At 42.5% G+C, this 17,284-nt stretch overlaps 1 protein-coding gene across 6 annotated transcripts in view; it reads left to right on the top strand.

Annotated features, from left to right (window-relative positions):
• The window catches only part of CACNA1C (calcium voltage-gated channel subunit alpha1 C), a 609,442-nt gene that overhangs the window by 372,954 nt on the left and 219,204 nt on the right, over positions 1 to 17,284 (top strand). For 5 of the 6 annotated variants that reach the window (XM_063134894.1, XM_063134895.1, XM_063134893.1 and 2 more), the window contains one exon: positions 501 to 640. In XM_063134894.1, coding sequence (XP_062990964.1) covers positions 501 to 640 — 140 coding nt within the window. Of the gene's footprint in view, positions 1 to 500; positions 641 to 17,284 lie in introns of those variants that run through there. The other variant, XM_063134889.1, reaches the window with a different exon arrangement.

Genomic DNA, 17,284 nt, shown 5'->3' with positions numbered 1-17,284 from the left:
TGAAACTCTGGAGCTCTTGAAAAACTCCAGAGCTTGTGCAGCACTTATGGTGTTACTTATGGTGTATCCGATATACTTTCTAATTTATATCTAATGGTATGTACATACATGCAAGCTTAATACTCACCCCTTACATATTATTTGTCTAGCTATATCTGTATATAATCTGAAATGTGAAAGAGGTGAATGACTAACCCAAATTAAGAGCATGTGGCAAAAGTTACAGTCAGTTGCATCTGTCAATCTGCAGCCGTTTCTACACCTTCCTTTTCCTCCGGGATCATCCCTGTGCATCCAAATAACACATAGGGGATCCCGGGAGCAGGCAGGGACGATGCCTCCATTTCCCTGGGATAATCCTTAGGTGCAGAAAGGGCCTGCATGTCTTAGATGGATACAAACTTCTTCTAATTTCCATGTCTTATGCATAGTATATGGAATATTCATTTTGATCCATGCAGTTACTAACAATTTATTCCCTTTTTCTACACCCCTCCAAGGCTTTTTAGTGCAATTTTAGAACAAGCAACCAAAGCAGATGGGGTAAATTCGATAGGAGGCAAAGGTGCTGGATTTGACGTTAAAGCACTCCGGGCTTTCCGAGTATTGCGCCCCTTACGGCTGGTATCTGGAGTTCCTAGTAAGTAAAGTTCACATTTTTCTCTTTCTCACTTGTTGTTGTTTATAGTAGAAGCAAATATTGTGAGAGGAAGATGCAGAAAGAGATGTTAAAAAGATGCTCAAGCCTGAACATGATAATAGATTACAGGGTGGAATATAAAGCAGGTTACTGTTTCCATCAAATACTTTAAAATAATAGAATCCAATGTGAGATAGAGAGAGAGTGGGGTGGGAGGGATTTCTAAGAGTGGAGTTGCAATACAAGGCATGTGTGATTGAGCTATCTCTAAGTGATATAATAGATCAGGTTAAAACAACATGAAATGAATATGTAATCACTATAATGAATCTAATATTAATTAAATCAATGCAACGACTGAGTTGCTGGCTCTGACTTTGATGTCTGTTAGTAGTCTCACATATGGCTGACTTGATGAAGAAGCCCTCCCATCGACTGAATGCCTGTTCTCTTGAATGGCAGTTACATTCTCCCACTGTTCCTCAGAAGGCTGAACGTCAAGATTGGACAATCATTGTTAATGAAGTGTAGGATAAAAGCATGGTTTCCTATAGCTTTCATTTCAGGGTCATCTTGGGTCAAATAGATATTCCAGTATTTTGAAGCTTTGCAAAACCATATAAAACCCGTGTGAACAGAGGTGATAGTGGGCTGACTCTGTGTACCATGGGAAATGATGCCTTCATCCAGGGATGGTGTCAGCATCCAGTACTTTCAGGCAGCTTCTGTAGTCCAAAGACTCTAGCAAGGTGCACCAGTGCTGATGCTTAGTTCACTTATCAGCCTATTCTCCCAGCTGCAGGTTTATCTGGCAGCAGCAGCTGAGTCTGGAAAGTCACCCACCATTTAAAATGCCCTGGAGTGATACTACATCCAGGCATTGTGGTGATTTACAGTGACTGGCAACTCAGAATGCTGTTGCTGTCTGCTGTAAGCCTGCCAGGGGAAAGCCCAGTAATATCAACAGGGAGCTAGTGGTGTTGGTGGGGCCCACCAAATAGCGCTTGTGAAGGCCCTTAAACTTGGAGCCAGCCTTGGTAATCCCTAGACCTTATTTGGATTATTGAGAATGAGTCCTGAGCACATGTGATCCCTCTTTGTGGTTGCAAGGAGGAGAATAAAAGCATTCACTTCTGCTTACAATTAAACACAATTTTGTGTTATGTCTGAAGCCTAAACTATGGTTAATCTTTACTAGGGTTCATTGCCACTTTCCTCATCCCGGAGCCCTCCATATGTTTTGGACTTCAACTCCCGTCAGCTCCAGCTAGCATGACCAACGGTCAGGAATGATAGTATAAAATATCTGGAGGATGCCAGATACTTAGGGAAGGCTGGGTTTCCAACCTCGTAGCCGGGAAACTGAACAATCTTATGTCCCCCAGCATAGAATTGCTCTCCCCAAACTTGTAGTAAATTTGATCTCTTTGAATACTAAAATAATGGATTTGGCTGTGGGTATTTTACTTTATGCTGAGAAAGTATTGACAAATTACACTGGAAGTTTATGTTTGTAATTTTGGAAAAAAATAGCATTCTGCAGGACTTTTGTTTAAAGAATGGCACAAGGTAGGGCTTTCCTCTTTCTCCATTGATATTTTATTTGTGCTTAGAACTTTTGGCATGCTCTCTTCCCAGCTTTTCCTTCACAAGGTTGCCAATTAGGGAAGGAGGATTTAATTTTCCAGTTTATATCATAAGGCTTATCTTGTACGATACCTGGAAGATACCTTTTCCCTTTAATACTCCTCCATGGATTGTTTTGGAGTTAAATCATTGACACCTCTTTTCAAGTATACAGCCCTAGGATCTAGGCACAATAAAAAATCAAAGGAATGGCTCTACCTGCAATTTCAGCAGCAGAGAGATATGGCATATAATGTCTTGTCAGTTGCAGTTTGATCCATATTCTCATGCTAAATTGACTTTATGGGGGAATCCTGATCTGTAAATAGAGAAACAGCCTTTTTTGTGGCAGAATTGAGTTGATAGTGGAATTTATGGACAGTATCCAATGGTATCATTCCGCAAACTAAAACAGCTCTAGAGGAATTCTACTGAATCTTTCGGTTGCACAACTGTTTGTTATACACTAAAGCTACGTTTGCAAGCATGGTTGCGCAAGCAGTTGTGAATTATGCTTGTGCAGCCTGTTGTGGAAATCATTGTGCAACCCGTTGCGCATAGGTCTTGTGCAACCAGTTGCACAAAAGATGGCACAAGAGTTTGCACAAGAGTTATGTGCAATGGGATGCACAATGGAGTGCACGATGGACTGCTTGTGCAAACGTAACTTTAGTTGGATAACTTTAGTTCTGCACATAGTTCAGAACCTAGTTCCCTCTAGCACAACATCATTTATGCTAATAGAACAACACAGTTGGATACTGCCTCATACTTTAGAACAGTTAACAGGATCGGATGATATATTTTTTTACTATTTTAGTAGATATCACTTGTCATCTAGTGGTGAGTGGCAATACATTGAGTTACAGCACTTTTTGGTGTCTATATATAGGGCATCAGAGATGAGTGCTTCAGCACCTCCTATATTGTTGGAGGAATTATTTGGTTCTTTACAGAAAGCTAAGCCCACAATAGCTGTCTATAAATGTCCTTTGGAATGTAATAAGGTGGATGTTCAGCATGCCAGAGAGGAATGGAATAGGGAATTGGAATTTTCTATACAGCCAAACCAATGGAAAGTTGCTTTAGTTTCAATAAATACTATTTCTGTAGATTTAAAATTGAGGCTGATTCAACTGAAATTGATGTTTCGTGAATATTGGACACCACAGAGGCTGGTTATGAAGAAGCTGGCTAGCTCTGTTAGATGCTGGCATTGTAAAACAATGCGTCACTGAGGCATATGATGTGGGCATTATTATTATTATTATTATTATTATTATTATTATTATTATTCATGCACTTTTAAATTATAATCTTGTGATGTGAGGATTAACAGATGGACAACAAAAGTGGTCTTTGAGAGCCCTAACAGTTGCAAAGCCTAGAAGGATAAACACCCACTACCCTTTATTCAGTGGACTGAAAATCTTACGGCTCTTGCTGCATTTGAACATATATCCTACAGTCATAAATTTGTTTGGATGCTTATTTAGATAAATGGTCAGCTTATATATTTGAAACAAATGTCAAATCTTTTCTTCTCTCTCTCTTTAATTCATTGTGTTGTGAATAGTTTTTGTGGATAGATATGCTTTTTTGTTATGTTCCTTGTATTGTTGATGGTTGTTGTTTTTCCCCTTTTGTTTGGTTTTGTTATGATAGGATTTTTTTTTAATCTTCCTAGTAATTTATTGGTTAAATCCCAAGTTACACAAGTGAGCTTTTACTCACATAATGGGAGTTTCCATTTCCCTCTCCTCTCTTACAGCCCTCCGCATTCCCCCCCACAACCAAACCAGCTCTATAGAGCAGATCTCGGTAGTGTGTGTTGGCTGTAGGGGAAAGGAGAACTGGATCCTCCAGTAGTGTCTGTTCTGCTGGTTGAAGGACAACATCAAGTACAACTGTATGATTTAATATTAACGCTTTAATTCTTCTTCTCCTACTTCTTGTTCTTCTTCCTCTTCTTAATTTATTATTATTATTATTATTATTAATAATAATAATAATAATAATAATAATGTTAGGCCTTTATTGTTGAATAGAATACTTCTTTGCCCATGTTATGTAAATTAGAAATTTGAAAGGATGTGAGACTTTTAAAAACTGTTTGGTGACATATTGTACTGGTGGAGGTCAAAAGACAGCTTCAGATGTTCTTTGACAATGGGAGAGCATGAAGCAATATTTTAAAAAGCCCTCTCTCTTGATGACTGGAAAGGACATTCTGGTACACCCACGCACGGTACTGACTAATATATGTTTGACTTATTAAATTTCATCTTCATCAACTTCTTGCTAAAATAAATTAATACTTCCTGGTTGCACAATCTCATTGGGGTGCCCACTCTGTTTACTCTGCATTTCGGAAGTAAAACTGCTCTTTAAAAAAAACTATCTTCCTGCATATGATGTAAATATTTTTGTGATGTAAACCTCTCTCTTTTCATTGTGCCCCATCCTAAAATCCCAAAATTCACTAGTCTGAATTTATAATAATTTATATAAGTCTGAGTTGATATTGGTGTGTTGCATTAATATGACCAGCAAGAGCATTTTCCGGGTGAGAGACAAGTAATTTGCCTCTGTGAGAGACAACATTGTAAAGAAGTAGATCACCCTACTCGTGGGCATATTATCACTCTTGATGGGTAAAGGTTGCAGTGAACAACCTTACAGAAAGTATTGTTCTGAATGTAGGTAGCTGAAAAGTTTGAGTTCAAGGATACAATTAGACATGATGGATACCTGTAGGGTTAGGGTTAAGGTTAGGGCAAAGAGCAGCTTCATTGTGGGGGCTATTTCAACAGAGAAAAACAACAACCCAAGAGCATGGGACCTCCAGTCATGGTTCTCCTGCCATCTAGTCTTGTTTGGGCCTTGGCAGATCTCATGGAAAAACTGTTACTAGACAGAATAGTACTAGTATTCAGAAATAGCTCTATTTCTCCTATTCATCTTCAGCAGGAGAGGCTGTGGATGTGTTGAATCGGTGCCTGGCTGTGACAATGGACTGGATGAGGGCTAATAAACTGAGACTCAATCCAAACAAGACTGAGATGCTGTTAGTAGGTGATTCCGCTGACAGGATGGGGGGTGTTCTACCGGTTCTGGATGGGATTGCACTCACCCTGAAGGAGCAGGTTCGTAGCTTGGGGGTTCTTTTAGACCCATCATTGTCACTGGAGGCTCAGGTGACCTCAGTGGCACGGAGTGCCTTCTACAAACTCTGGTTGGTGGCCCAGCTACGCGCCTATCTAGACAGGGATAACCTGGCTTCAGTTGTCCATGCTCTGGTAACCTCCAAGTTAGATTACTGCAATGCGCTCTACGTAGGGCTGCCTTTGAAGACGGTTCGGAAGCTGCAGCTCGTGCAAAATGCAGCGGCCAGATTGATTTCGGGAACCAGAAGGTTCAACCATATAACACCTGCTCTGGTCCGCTTGCACTGGCTGTCTGTATGTTTCCAAGCCCAATTCAAGGTGCTGGTTTTGACCTATAAAGCCTTACACGGCTTGGGACCACAATACCTGACGGAACGCCTCTCCCGACGTGAATATACCCGGTCACTACGTTCAACATCTAAGGTCCTCCTCCAGGTGCCTACTCCGAGAGAGGCTCGGAGTGTGGCAACAAGGGAGAGGGCCTTTTCAGTGGTGGCCCCCAGACTGTGGAATGATCTCCCTGATGAGGCTCGCCTGGCGCCAATGCTGCTATCTTTCCAGCGCCAGGTTAAGACTTTCCTCTTTGCCCAGGCATATGGCGGCACATCCTAATTACCCACATGTTTAGCTTTTAATCGGTTTTTAATGCTTTATGTATGTATGTTCTGTGTTTTAGTGTTTTAAATTTTGTATACTTGTTTTTACCTCAATTTTAGAATTTCTGTAAACCGCCCAGAGAGCCCTGGCTATGGGAGCGGTATATAAGTATAATAAATAAATAAATAAATAAATAAATAAATTTAAATCAAGTAGTGACTTGCATGATTGAATGCCTCCCTTATATTAAAACAAAAACAACAAACCAACTTCCCTGTTCATAGAAAGCTAGAAATTTGGGAGAAGTGTTCTAGCCTAGCCTTCTCCCTGACTTGCTAGTTTTCTATATATAGGACTCCCTCCACACCCCATAGAGCAGCATTCAAACTTGTGATCTCCCCCATGTATTTGGTGAGAGAATCCATGCTGCAGGCATAGTGTTTTTATGCAACAATTATGCATATTGCTTTAAAAGACTCTACACTAGCTCTGTACTTCCCTGAGGCTCTTCGTACTGGCATGAGAAATTACTGCATGGAGTAGTGAACTCACATCATTGTTACATGCAAACAGTACAGCTGACGCACTTTAGAGGTAAAAAGGTCCATACAATATGACTATGAATTCTTCTTTTGAAAGATGACACTATGACGGACTTCTTGTCATAACTTTGATATTTCAGGGATGTCAATGAAAACAATTATTCAGCCTTCCCCAGGGTCTTTTTTTAAAAAATTGTGACTAAGGGTATCAGCTAACATTATCATTTATCATTCCCGTACACACACTATTGATTATTAAATCTGTATTCTGACAGATCAGCAGTGAGTAACTAAATAAGCCTTTATGTGGGCAGTTATTTAAAAATTTCTGTTTAGAACAAAATTCTGACACTAAATTGAGGAACAGCTAAGGGCCTTGCATGTTACAGCAGGCAGAGGAGTAGGGGAGTTGTATGAAGGTACAATGATGTGGCTAAAGAGGAGGAAATCCATCATTTGATAAAGGAACTCCCTACTAGAGTGAACATTTACAGCAGTGGTTCCCAAAGTGGGTGGTACCGCCCCCTTGGGGGCAGTGGGATGGCATAGGGGGTGCTAAGAGGCAAGGGGGCAGCAGGGGGCGCTAAGAGGCAAAGGGGCGGCAGGGGGGCGCTCAAGGTGGTCTTTTCCGTACCAGGAGTTTGGGTTACAGAAGGAAATTTCTGATCGCTATCCAGCACTATGGAGAGTGTTTCAGAAGCTCCTGGTTGCATTTCCAACATCATATTTAGTGGAATGTGGTTTTAGTGTGGTCTGCCTACTTCTCTCCAAGCAAAGAAATTGACTCCAGATTACTAAACATGGTGATTTAAGTCTCATGTTAAGTGACTTTAAACCAGACATTGGGAAACTGGTATCACTTCATCAAGCCTATCCATCACATTAAGAATTTGCAGAATAGTGAGGTACTCTACCCTAGTTACTAAATGTTATATCTAATAATAATGCTAAATGACTATCAGACTTTGAAAAGATGATATCACTGGATCAAGTTCATCAATTATGTTTAACTGAATAAACTAAAAAAATGTAATTGGATTTTGAATAAATATTCAATTAATTGTTACTGTTTTGAATTTTATTGTTATTATCTTCCTTAGTGGGTCGTTGAAAACCACTATTCTGAATAATAATTTTTATAGGGTGGGGTAGGGGGCACTGGGCATGAGTTTGTGGAACCAAGGGGGCGGTTACCTGAAAAAGTTTGGGAACCACTGGTTTACAGTATGATAACATTGGCTCCTTGTGAATCTGGCAACCTGATAGGGTTGCAGAAAACAAAAGAGGTGTAGTGAAACATGTTTCCATACCTAGGGAACCTGTGTGTAATTTCAATATCCATTTGATATTAAGAATTGTTCCAGAAACAAACCTGTGTTTCTTCCACATGCAAACTTGTAATTGATTTGATTGGCAAGGACAACTTTAATTAGTGAGATTCAAGCCCATTACTTCGTGTGTGTGTGTGTGTGTGTGTGTGTGTGTGTTTGTGGAGTGCTAGTATGTTAAGAGGGAATGAAAAAGAGGACATTAAAGATGATACCGTATTTCTTCGATTGTAAGACACCATCGAATCTAAGGCGCACACTAATTTCAGTGCCACCAACAGGGGAAAAAAGCTTTGATTCGAAGAAAAAAAAAATTCTCCAATCAGCCAGCAAAGCAATTTTACGGTACATACACGCAGCGGAGGGGGAGAGGAACAGGGAGTGAGCGAGACACAGACACGCGCGCGCGCACCCACACGCACACGCATAGAGGCAGGTTACATGAATGGGAAGCAGGAACCAATCGTCCCCTGCCTGGGAACGGACAGCCACACATGCATTCAAAAGCTGGTCTGCACCATTCACACGGACGGGAGGGGGTGGGTGGGCGAGCCCAACCAGCGCTGCTCAGGTGATTCTTCCGCTTCCCATCTCCTTAACAGAGGCGAGGCTGAGCTCTTTGGAAACTCGCTGGCCTGCCGGAGCTGGGGTCCCTCCCAGCCGGCTCCCGGCGGCAACGTTTGAGATGCTCCGAGACGTTGCCCCTTCCCCCCCCGCTTCTCTCTCCACTCCCTTCTCTCTCGCTCGCTCTTCACCCCCTACCCTCTTTCCCCGCCTGTCCCGCTGCAGACTCGACAAATGTAATTACCGTATTTCTTCGATTCTAAGGCGCCATCGAATCTAAGGTGCACCCAATTTTTAGAGCTGTTACTTTAGGGAGAAAAGTGCGTCTTAGAATCGAAGAAATACAGTATTTCTTTTTAAAGAGTGATAGAGCCAGTGTGATGTAATGATTATTAGACTAAGAGAGGGGAGACCATTCAATCATAAAGCTCACTGTTAGCAAATTCAAGATTTGCTTCCATAGCAGATCTTGAGTTCTGTTTCCAACAAAATTATAATTGATTAATGTGTACACAATAAATTCATAATAAATATTAAAAAGTTATATAAACGTATGTGATAGCAAGCCTACATCAGGGTGTGATAAGTATTGTTTCAGCTATTACACTTATTACCCATGAAAAACTTGTCTAGGAAAACCATGAAATCTCATGAGGTCTCTCTCTCTTTCTCTCTCCTCCCTCCCCATTTCCAAAATGCTGTAGATGTAGTCCAAATTGTGCACATTTGACATTTTGTTATCTTGCCTAATTTCATAATACTGATGGAAATAAAAATACATATAATACTTTTTTATATATCACAGAATAGGCACAATGTTACAAAGGGGTTAAGAAGATAATAGGAATGGCTGCCATCCTCCACAAATTCCAATTAGGAAACTGTTTATTGGGAATAATACCTGTATTGGCACCAGACGATGACTGAGAAAACTCAATGCCATGCTTGTTCAGCAGCAGGGAATTTCTAAAACATTGCTTTCCAGCTGAAACAATGCCAGATGGCTGATCATTCCAAAAGGTTATCAGCACTTCTGTTTGATCACTTGCACTGGGCACTTAAACATGGCATTGTAGCATATTAATTGGCAGCTGATTTATCTTCTGGAAGGTAATGGTATGACCAGTGCAAAAGAATAAACTGGAGCTGGTCATTGTAGCTGCATGAGTTAAAGAAACTGATACTAGAAATGATCACAAATCAGAGCAAGCCTACACTGGCTTTATTTCACCTAGATCTCTGATGCATCAGCACCAAAACTACAACTTAATTGATCTTGTACTCCACATGGAGGAACCACAAGGATTGTGCACATGGCAGAGTACTAGGGTGACCATATGGAAAGGAGGACAGGGCTCCTGTATCTTTAACAGCTGCATAGAAAAGGGAATTTCAGCAGGTGTTATTTGTATATATGGAGAACCTTGTGAAATTCCCTCTTCATCACAACAGTTAAACCTGCAGGAGCCCTGCCCTCTTTTTTTAATTATTTGGTCTACAGGGCAGGACTCCTGCAGTTTTAACTGTTGTGATGAAGAGGGAATTTCATCAGGTGCTGCATGCATACAAATAACACCTGCTGAAATTCCCTTTTTTATGTAACTGTTAAAGATACAGGAGCCCTGTCGTCCTTTCCATATGGTCACCCTGCAGAGTACACATGTGCACCCTAAACTTTGCAATGCTACCATTTTCAAATTACCATACTTGAACTTTTGATTTTGTTTGCAAACATTTAACCAAGAGAACGTATTCCTCCTGTGTGCCTTAATGCCCTGTTTCAGGAAAAAGTACCACATCTTGTATTTCTTTTAAGTATTTCTACTAGGGTGTCCTCTGACCACAAGATTCCATTTGGATTTCAGTTTGGTGATTCTGAAAACAGCCTAATTCAACTTGGCCAATTTAGAGGCTACCTGATTCAACTCGGGACTAAATCTAAATCTCAGTCCAGAAATCCAAAGCTTTGTGCTTCTCTTTGACTAACACTGGAACTCAACAAACAACTACAACTTTTTTGCCATTTGTCAAAATTGAATAGAATTGTCAGGTGTTGTGAAGGAACGAAACTTGTCATTTATTTTAGACAAATGGGTGCAGGGGTGGTTTTTTGTTTTGTTTTTAGCTTGGCCCCTTTAATTTGGATTCCCCCCCCTTAAAATAACTGCCTGTATTTTGTGGCAGAGGTGGATGGGAACTGAAGGCATAGTTGTCCCTTCTGAGAGAAGCAGGTCTGCCAAATTTCAGATGAATAGATTCAGGAAGGAGTTCCACAGCCTTAATGCCATGCTGAAAATGCCTCGTCTCAAGTGACCTTTTGACACACTCTATTTATACATTACATTTATATAGCGCCCCACAGCTGAAGCTCTCTGGGCGGTTCACAAAAGTTAAAACAGTAAACATTAAAAAGTATACAAAATTTAAAAACCATCAGAAACATAAAAACAACAGTATAAAAACAACAGTATCCATTTAAAAACAACAGTTCTGGGGTCCGTTAGAAAACAAACTTAGCGTTGTTAAATGCTGTTAAATGCCTGGGAGAAGAGAAAAATCTTGACCTGGCGCCTGAAAGATAACAGTGTTGGCACCAGGCGAGCCTCATTGGGGAGATCATTCCACAGTCGGGGGGCCACCACCGAAAAGGCCCTCTCCCTTGTTGCCATCCTCCGAGCTTCCCTCGGAGTAGGCACTCGGAGGAGGACCTTAGATGTTGAGCACAATGTACGGGTAGGTTCATGTCAGGTAGTGTACGGGTAGGTTCATGTCTCTATATGGCAGAAGAACCTGGGGCAGGGTTTCGGAGGAGGGTAGATTCATATGAAAGAAAGCAGTCAGCAAGGTATCCAGGGCCTAGGCCATCTAGACCTGGGATGGGGAACATTGGCCTCCTGATGTTGGACTGCAACTTCCATCCTTCCATCATCTGTTACCATTGACTGTGCTGACTAGTGCTGGTGGGAGTTGTTGTCCAACAACAACTGGATGGTCACACGTTCCTCACTACTAATCTAGACTAAGGGCCCATTCAGGCAATAGATTGTAGTAGAAATACAGATATGAAATTGGCTGCTACAAATGTGTGCTAATATAAAGTGTGCATCATTCAGGTCTAACCATAGGTGAGAGCAATGCATCACCACTTCATATGCTGCATGTTTAGCAGGGATTCAGAAATATGGTTCATTCTGTCAGCTCTTAATGTGGGATTCATGTCAGCCTTTACTGGAAGTTATTCCAGCATTTATTAGTAATGGGTTAATAAGCTCTTTTAATCGATTTCAATGGCAGAAAGGGCATGTCTAGACAGGGCGATATCCTGGGGATTGTCCCGGGATCGTCCCTGTGTGTCCAATGACACACAGGGAATCCCGGGAGCAGGGAGGGATCATCCCTCCCTTTCCCCAGGATATTGCCCTACCCTTTAATCCCAACTTTTCCAGTGGTCTTGGGATGATCCCAAGACCACGGGATATGTGGTCTTGGGATGATCCCAAAACCACGGGATGTGTGGCCTGCTGCCCCGGGTTCGTCCCGGCTCCTTGTGAGTAACCGCAAGGAGCCAGGAACTGGGCATGGGTTGCAGAGCTCCTGAGGAGCTCTGTGCCCATCGGGGGTGGGGGGTGGGGAGCAGGAGGGGTATTTTGGTTTGTTTTTTTAAACTTACCTTTGTCACTTGAGCACTCATGCGCTCTTTTCTGATAAAAAAAATATGGCGGGCGCAACATCCTCTTCCTCCTGGGATGTCGCGCGCCGCGTGGACACAGGACAATGATCCCGGAAGTAGGTAAGTCCAGGATCGCCCCTCTCCACCCCTCTACACCCATAGATGTAGACATGCCCAAAGTTACAGCACAGTTCTATGCATGTTCTATGGCTGGTAAGCATGTTTAGGATTGAGCCTTACACATTACTTAAGGCTAAAATCCTCTACACACTTACCTGTCAGTAAGCTCTAGTGTGATTTACTTTGAGAAAAGCGTATGGAGAATTGCACTGCCCATCTCATGATGAGATCAATGGAATTTAAAGGTGCATATCTCTGGCTGGATTATGCCCAATGGTTATTGTTTAGAACAAGGAGCATTTTTTGTTGAGAAGTGTTCTGTAATCTTTAACATAGATATGATGATATTATATGAGAAGAGCTAGGAATTGGGTAATTGTAGAAAAAGTATTTGAGTCAGGTTATTTTTACATTTGTTGTAAGTTATCTGTGTAAGTGGTATAGATCTACTAGGTGGCAAAATTATTTTTCCTTCATTTTCTTGATAATATAATCTTCCATGAGTTCATCCTTTGCGGTTTTGTTTTGATGCTTGCTGGCCTGTAAAAAATGTATTGGAACATAGCCAGCACTTTATTATAGCATTTAATAAAGCAAAACACGGCAGCAACCAATGCAGTACCTTTGCTCTTAGGCCTACAGTTTATAATCTACAAAGTCCCTTAGAAAGATCTATTTCTGTATTTTGCTTAAACATGTCAATAATAAATCCCACAATCTTTTGTCAGAAAATAAAAATTGCCATAATATACTGATCTGAGGATGTGCTTTTACACTTGCAAGATCACTTGTCTAAATTTGTCATGCTTTTATGTGCTGTAAATCTTTGAGCAAGTGACAATTGAAGGGCTACAAGGGGAAGCCATGTTTCAGGGTGGGGTGGGGGAAATATGTGAGGAAGCTATTCTTGTCGTAGCTGCATAAAAGCTATTACCTGCTCTGAAGAGCCACACAAATGTGGAAATCAGAGCACACCATCAGATCATACAAGCCTTGCCATTTGGCCAAAAGCACGCTGACACTATTAGTTCTTGACACTATATCAAAAAGGTAAACATTTCAGGGCCAAGCTGAGGCTGAAGGCAATTGTTGTCAATTCTGGCGTTGAGTATGCTCACCTATGCACAGTCTCTAAGGTCAAATGCTGGCACTCTAGTGAGGAGAGCTTAAACTAAAAACTGGACCCTGAAGTGCAGCAGGCAGACAGCACTTTCTATTGACTAGGCAATGCCAAGAATTCAGGTTCCAAGTATTATACTAGACCTGCCCAGTCCAGAGGTTTCATTCTGTCCGACAGTCATAGAGGCTGCTTTTGTTGTATTTCCCTCCACTGCAGAAGAGTGCCCTGAAGAAACAGCATATACTTTCCATGATAACTCATTATGTATTTGGCTAACCATTTTTGGAAAAATTTGGGGCAGATGGGGTAGGGTGGGGAGTGATTGACCTGGGAGTGTGAACATTTGCAGGGTGTGTGTGTAGGCTTGGGAAGCAGCAACTTGAGCTTTCAAAACTCCACCAGTTTGCCAGACATTTTGCACAGAAAGTTGTTTATATCTGCACTCACTTAGGGCCTTGCTAGACCTGCCGGATAAGCTGGCAGGGAGAAGGGGCGACGGCATGCTAGAGCTAGCTAGCGCCGTCGCCGGCTTCTAGATGCACCACGCGATGGGGCAACGGGAAGCCCCGTAGCGTTGGCCATTTTTTTTTTAAAGGGACCATGTGCGCCGGGGAGCCGCCGGAGAAAGTAAGTGCTTTTTAAAAAAACAATAAAGCCCCCCCACTTCCCCTGCCCCTGATTCCCCCCAATGCCTGATGACCCCCTCCCCCTCGCTCGCCCGTCCTCCCCCCATTCCCGATGGCCGTTGCCCAGCCTTCTCCCTCACTACCATCCCCGATGCCCGGCCTTCTCCCCCCCCACACCATCCCTGGAGCCCGGCCTTCTCCCCCCCACCATTCCCGATGCCCGCCTTCTCCCCCCCCACCATCCCCGATGCCCAGCCTTCTCCCCCTGCACCATCCCCGATGCCCTGTCCCCGGCTCTCCTTCCCTTGCCCCCGATGCCCGCTCTCCTTCCCTCGCCCCCGTCCCTGATGCCCGGCCTCACCCCCCTCTCCTGCCGGGTCCGGCCTTCCCCCCCCTCTCTCTCCCCCCGCCGGGATCCCCCCCGGCCCGATGGGCACAGCGCTCATATGAGCGCTGTGCCCAGTCCGTGGCTTTTCCCGGCTACTCGTGATAAGCGAGCAGCCGCAAAAAGCCACGGACCCTGCTAGACGTTCCGCAGCCCCGGCCTGAGGCCGGGGCTGCAGAAAAGCCGGGCCATAAGCGAATTCGCTTATGCCGGCTTAAGGCAGGTTTTAGTGCGGCCTGACCCCGGATTCCCCTGTGCGTCATCTGGATGCACAGGAGGGAAACCGGGCCTCACACCACGCTAACACCTGGTCTAGCAAGGCCCTTAGACACAATTGTTTTAACAGAGTCAGAAATGAATGTGACCAGAGTGTCATCTAGTCATATAATTATGGATATCTTCAGACATTGCAAGGCGCCTACTCCTATATCAACCTGCCCGTTCTTTGAGATCAACGATCTTGGGATTGCAATAAATCATAAGCTGAAAATGAGTCAGCTGCAAAAATGATATGATATGGCTGCAAAAAAGGTTGATGTCATTTTAGGCTGTGTTAATAGAACCATTGTTTCCAAGTCATGAGAAGTAAGAGTCCCACTTTATTCCGCATTAGTCAGACCTCATGTTGCATACTACAATCAGTTCTGAGCCCTGCACTTTCAAGAATAATGTAGACAAATTAGAATAGATTCAGAGAGGATCATAAAGACGGAAAGGTGCATAGAAAACTAGCCCTATGAAGAGAAGTTTAAGAAACTGGGTATAGCCTGGAGAAGAGAAGGCTGTTGCTTTTCAAGTATTTAAAGGACTGTCACATAGATTATTCAAGGTCTTTGAATGGCCTTTCACCCATGTTTGATAGGTTCATCGCAAGTTCTTCTCTAATGACACTCTAGCTGGTGCCCCTCCTGTTTCGTTGCCCTCAGCTCCCTGTTAAACCAGGGAGCTGGTTTACTAACAGGAAGGAGAGAATGCTTAGGAGAGATAGTGTCAATGGCCTGGGCCATTTTTGTATTCTACATATCTGCCAGGTCTTCAGCAGTACCACTGATGGGGCAAGAAAATCCCCAAGTGCATTTAGGAAAGCATTCGAATCTATCAGGCACATGGGGTAGACCATTTTAACTAGTCCTTCACCCCTGTTGAGGTATATACTGGCAGCCGGTCCAAAACTAACAGATAGTGATCTGACCCTGACAACAGTCTCATGTAATTTCTCCACCTTCAGAGTACCAAGTCCACCAGAGAAGAATACCAGATTGAGAGTGTACCCTGCTGCATGCATAGGGCCAGATGGGACAGGGCCATGGGACAGGGCCATGGCAGACATGAGATCTTGAGCCACATACACCAAGATAATCCCTACACTGTCCTGGTCAGCAAACCACACCTATATGCACTCAAAATTAGCAGACTTGCTAAATGAAGCATCTGGTTAGGGAGAAAGCTTTAACATATTTTATAGATCTTTACTTATTTAATTGAGCAAATTTTATCTGTTTTAAAGCTTTATTACCTTATTTTTGCATATATTTGCCCTGAAAATCTGACATGATGCCCTGAAAAAAGCATTTGCCCTGAAATGAGATATGATGAAGAGCTATATAAAATGTTTTTTAATGCATTAAGTATTCAAAATTCTGGCTGAGGCAATCTTATTTAACTCTAATTACATATGATGTATCGTTAGTAATACATAATAAGAACACTGAAGTCTTAGAAGAAATTATAACCAGCTATTTTACTTCTTACATTAGAAACAGTTGCTGAACATTTGAATAAGTGCAGAACAAATCCACAATAAATGTAAATCATCATCATCATCATCATCATCATCTCCTTTAATAGTACTGCATTTTCCTTCAACACATTTTGGATGTCTTCAGTGAGCCATATGCTGCTATACCATGATTTTAGTATAGCTTCTCTAAACATAGGACTATTAGGACACAATGTAAAGGAACAGCCCATCATTTCATACATATTCCAATGTTGCTTCAGGGATTTCTCATACTCTCTGTGTATTTTGATATTTATATTTATTTACTTATTATATTATACATCATTTTTCAGTCAAAATGGCTCCTAAGGAGGTTTACAATAACAAAATAACTTAAAACAAGTCACACAATGAAAACAGGTGCAATCCTATAGTCCCTGGGAGGGCAGCCCAGGAGCAATATGACATTGCTCACCCCCTCCTCTCTGCAGGTGGAGAATGGGAGGGGTGGACGGAGAAAGAGGCTTTCTTGTAGTGGTGGATGAATCTCCTCTTGCCATCCCTCCACTAACATTGGTGCTCCAGTGGCAGGGGATGTAGCCATGGCAGGATCCACAGGATCTCAAGCCTTCCCACTCACCTAACATGCTCCCATCATGGATATGCCTGCTGCTAGCATACTTATTTTCCCCCACATCCACCTCTCCACCCTGTCTCGCCTTTACTCTTTTAGGCCCCACAGCCCAGCAACCTAGCCCTCAGTTCTCCTTTCCGCTGCCACCATTAACTGTACCCTCTTCAGGCACTCCTCCACAGACCACACCAGCTGTTCAATTTAATTGGAATTTCTTAACAGAAGTAATTGCATGTAAGCAAGCTTAATGGTTTCCTCAGTTGCAGTGTATGTGGTCACAAGGTTTCAATGCATATAGGTTTCTGTAAGTTCTCTCTTAAAAGGTTTCACTGTGGAATTCTACTGTTCCTTATCATAAATACCTATATTCCCAACACAGTATCTCACATAAATCTTTCCTATCCAGTATATGCCTCTCAATCTCTTCACACCCTACAATACAACACTCTCTCTTCCTTATCATACACTCTCATATATTCATCTACTACTCAGCTCCTGTCAGCCAAAACCATACAGTTCTCCTCCCACTCTCGCACTGCCATCCA

This window comes from Elgaria multicarinata, chromosome 9 (genome assembly GCF_023053635.1).
Source record: "Elgaria multicarinata webbii isolate HBS135686 ecotype San Diego chromosome 9, rElgMul1.1.pri, whole genome shotgun sequence".
Classification (NCBI taxonomy): Eukaryota; Metazoa; Chordata; class Lepidosauria; order Squamata; family Anguidae; genus Elgaria; species Elgaria multicarinata.
The sequence above is the reverse complement of the archived record's forward strand: the minus strand, read 5'-3'. Positions and strand labels throughout refer to the sequence as shown.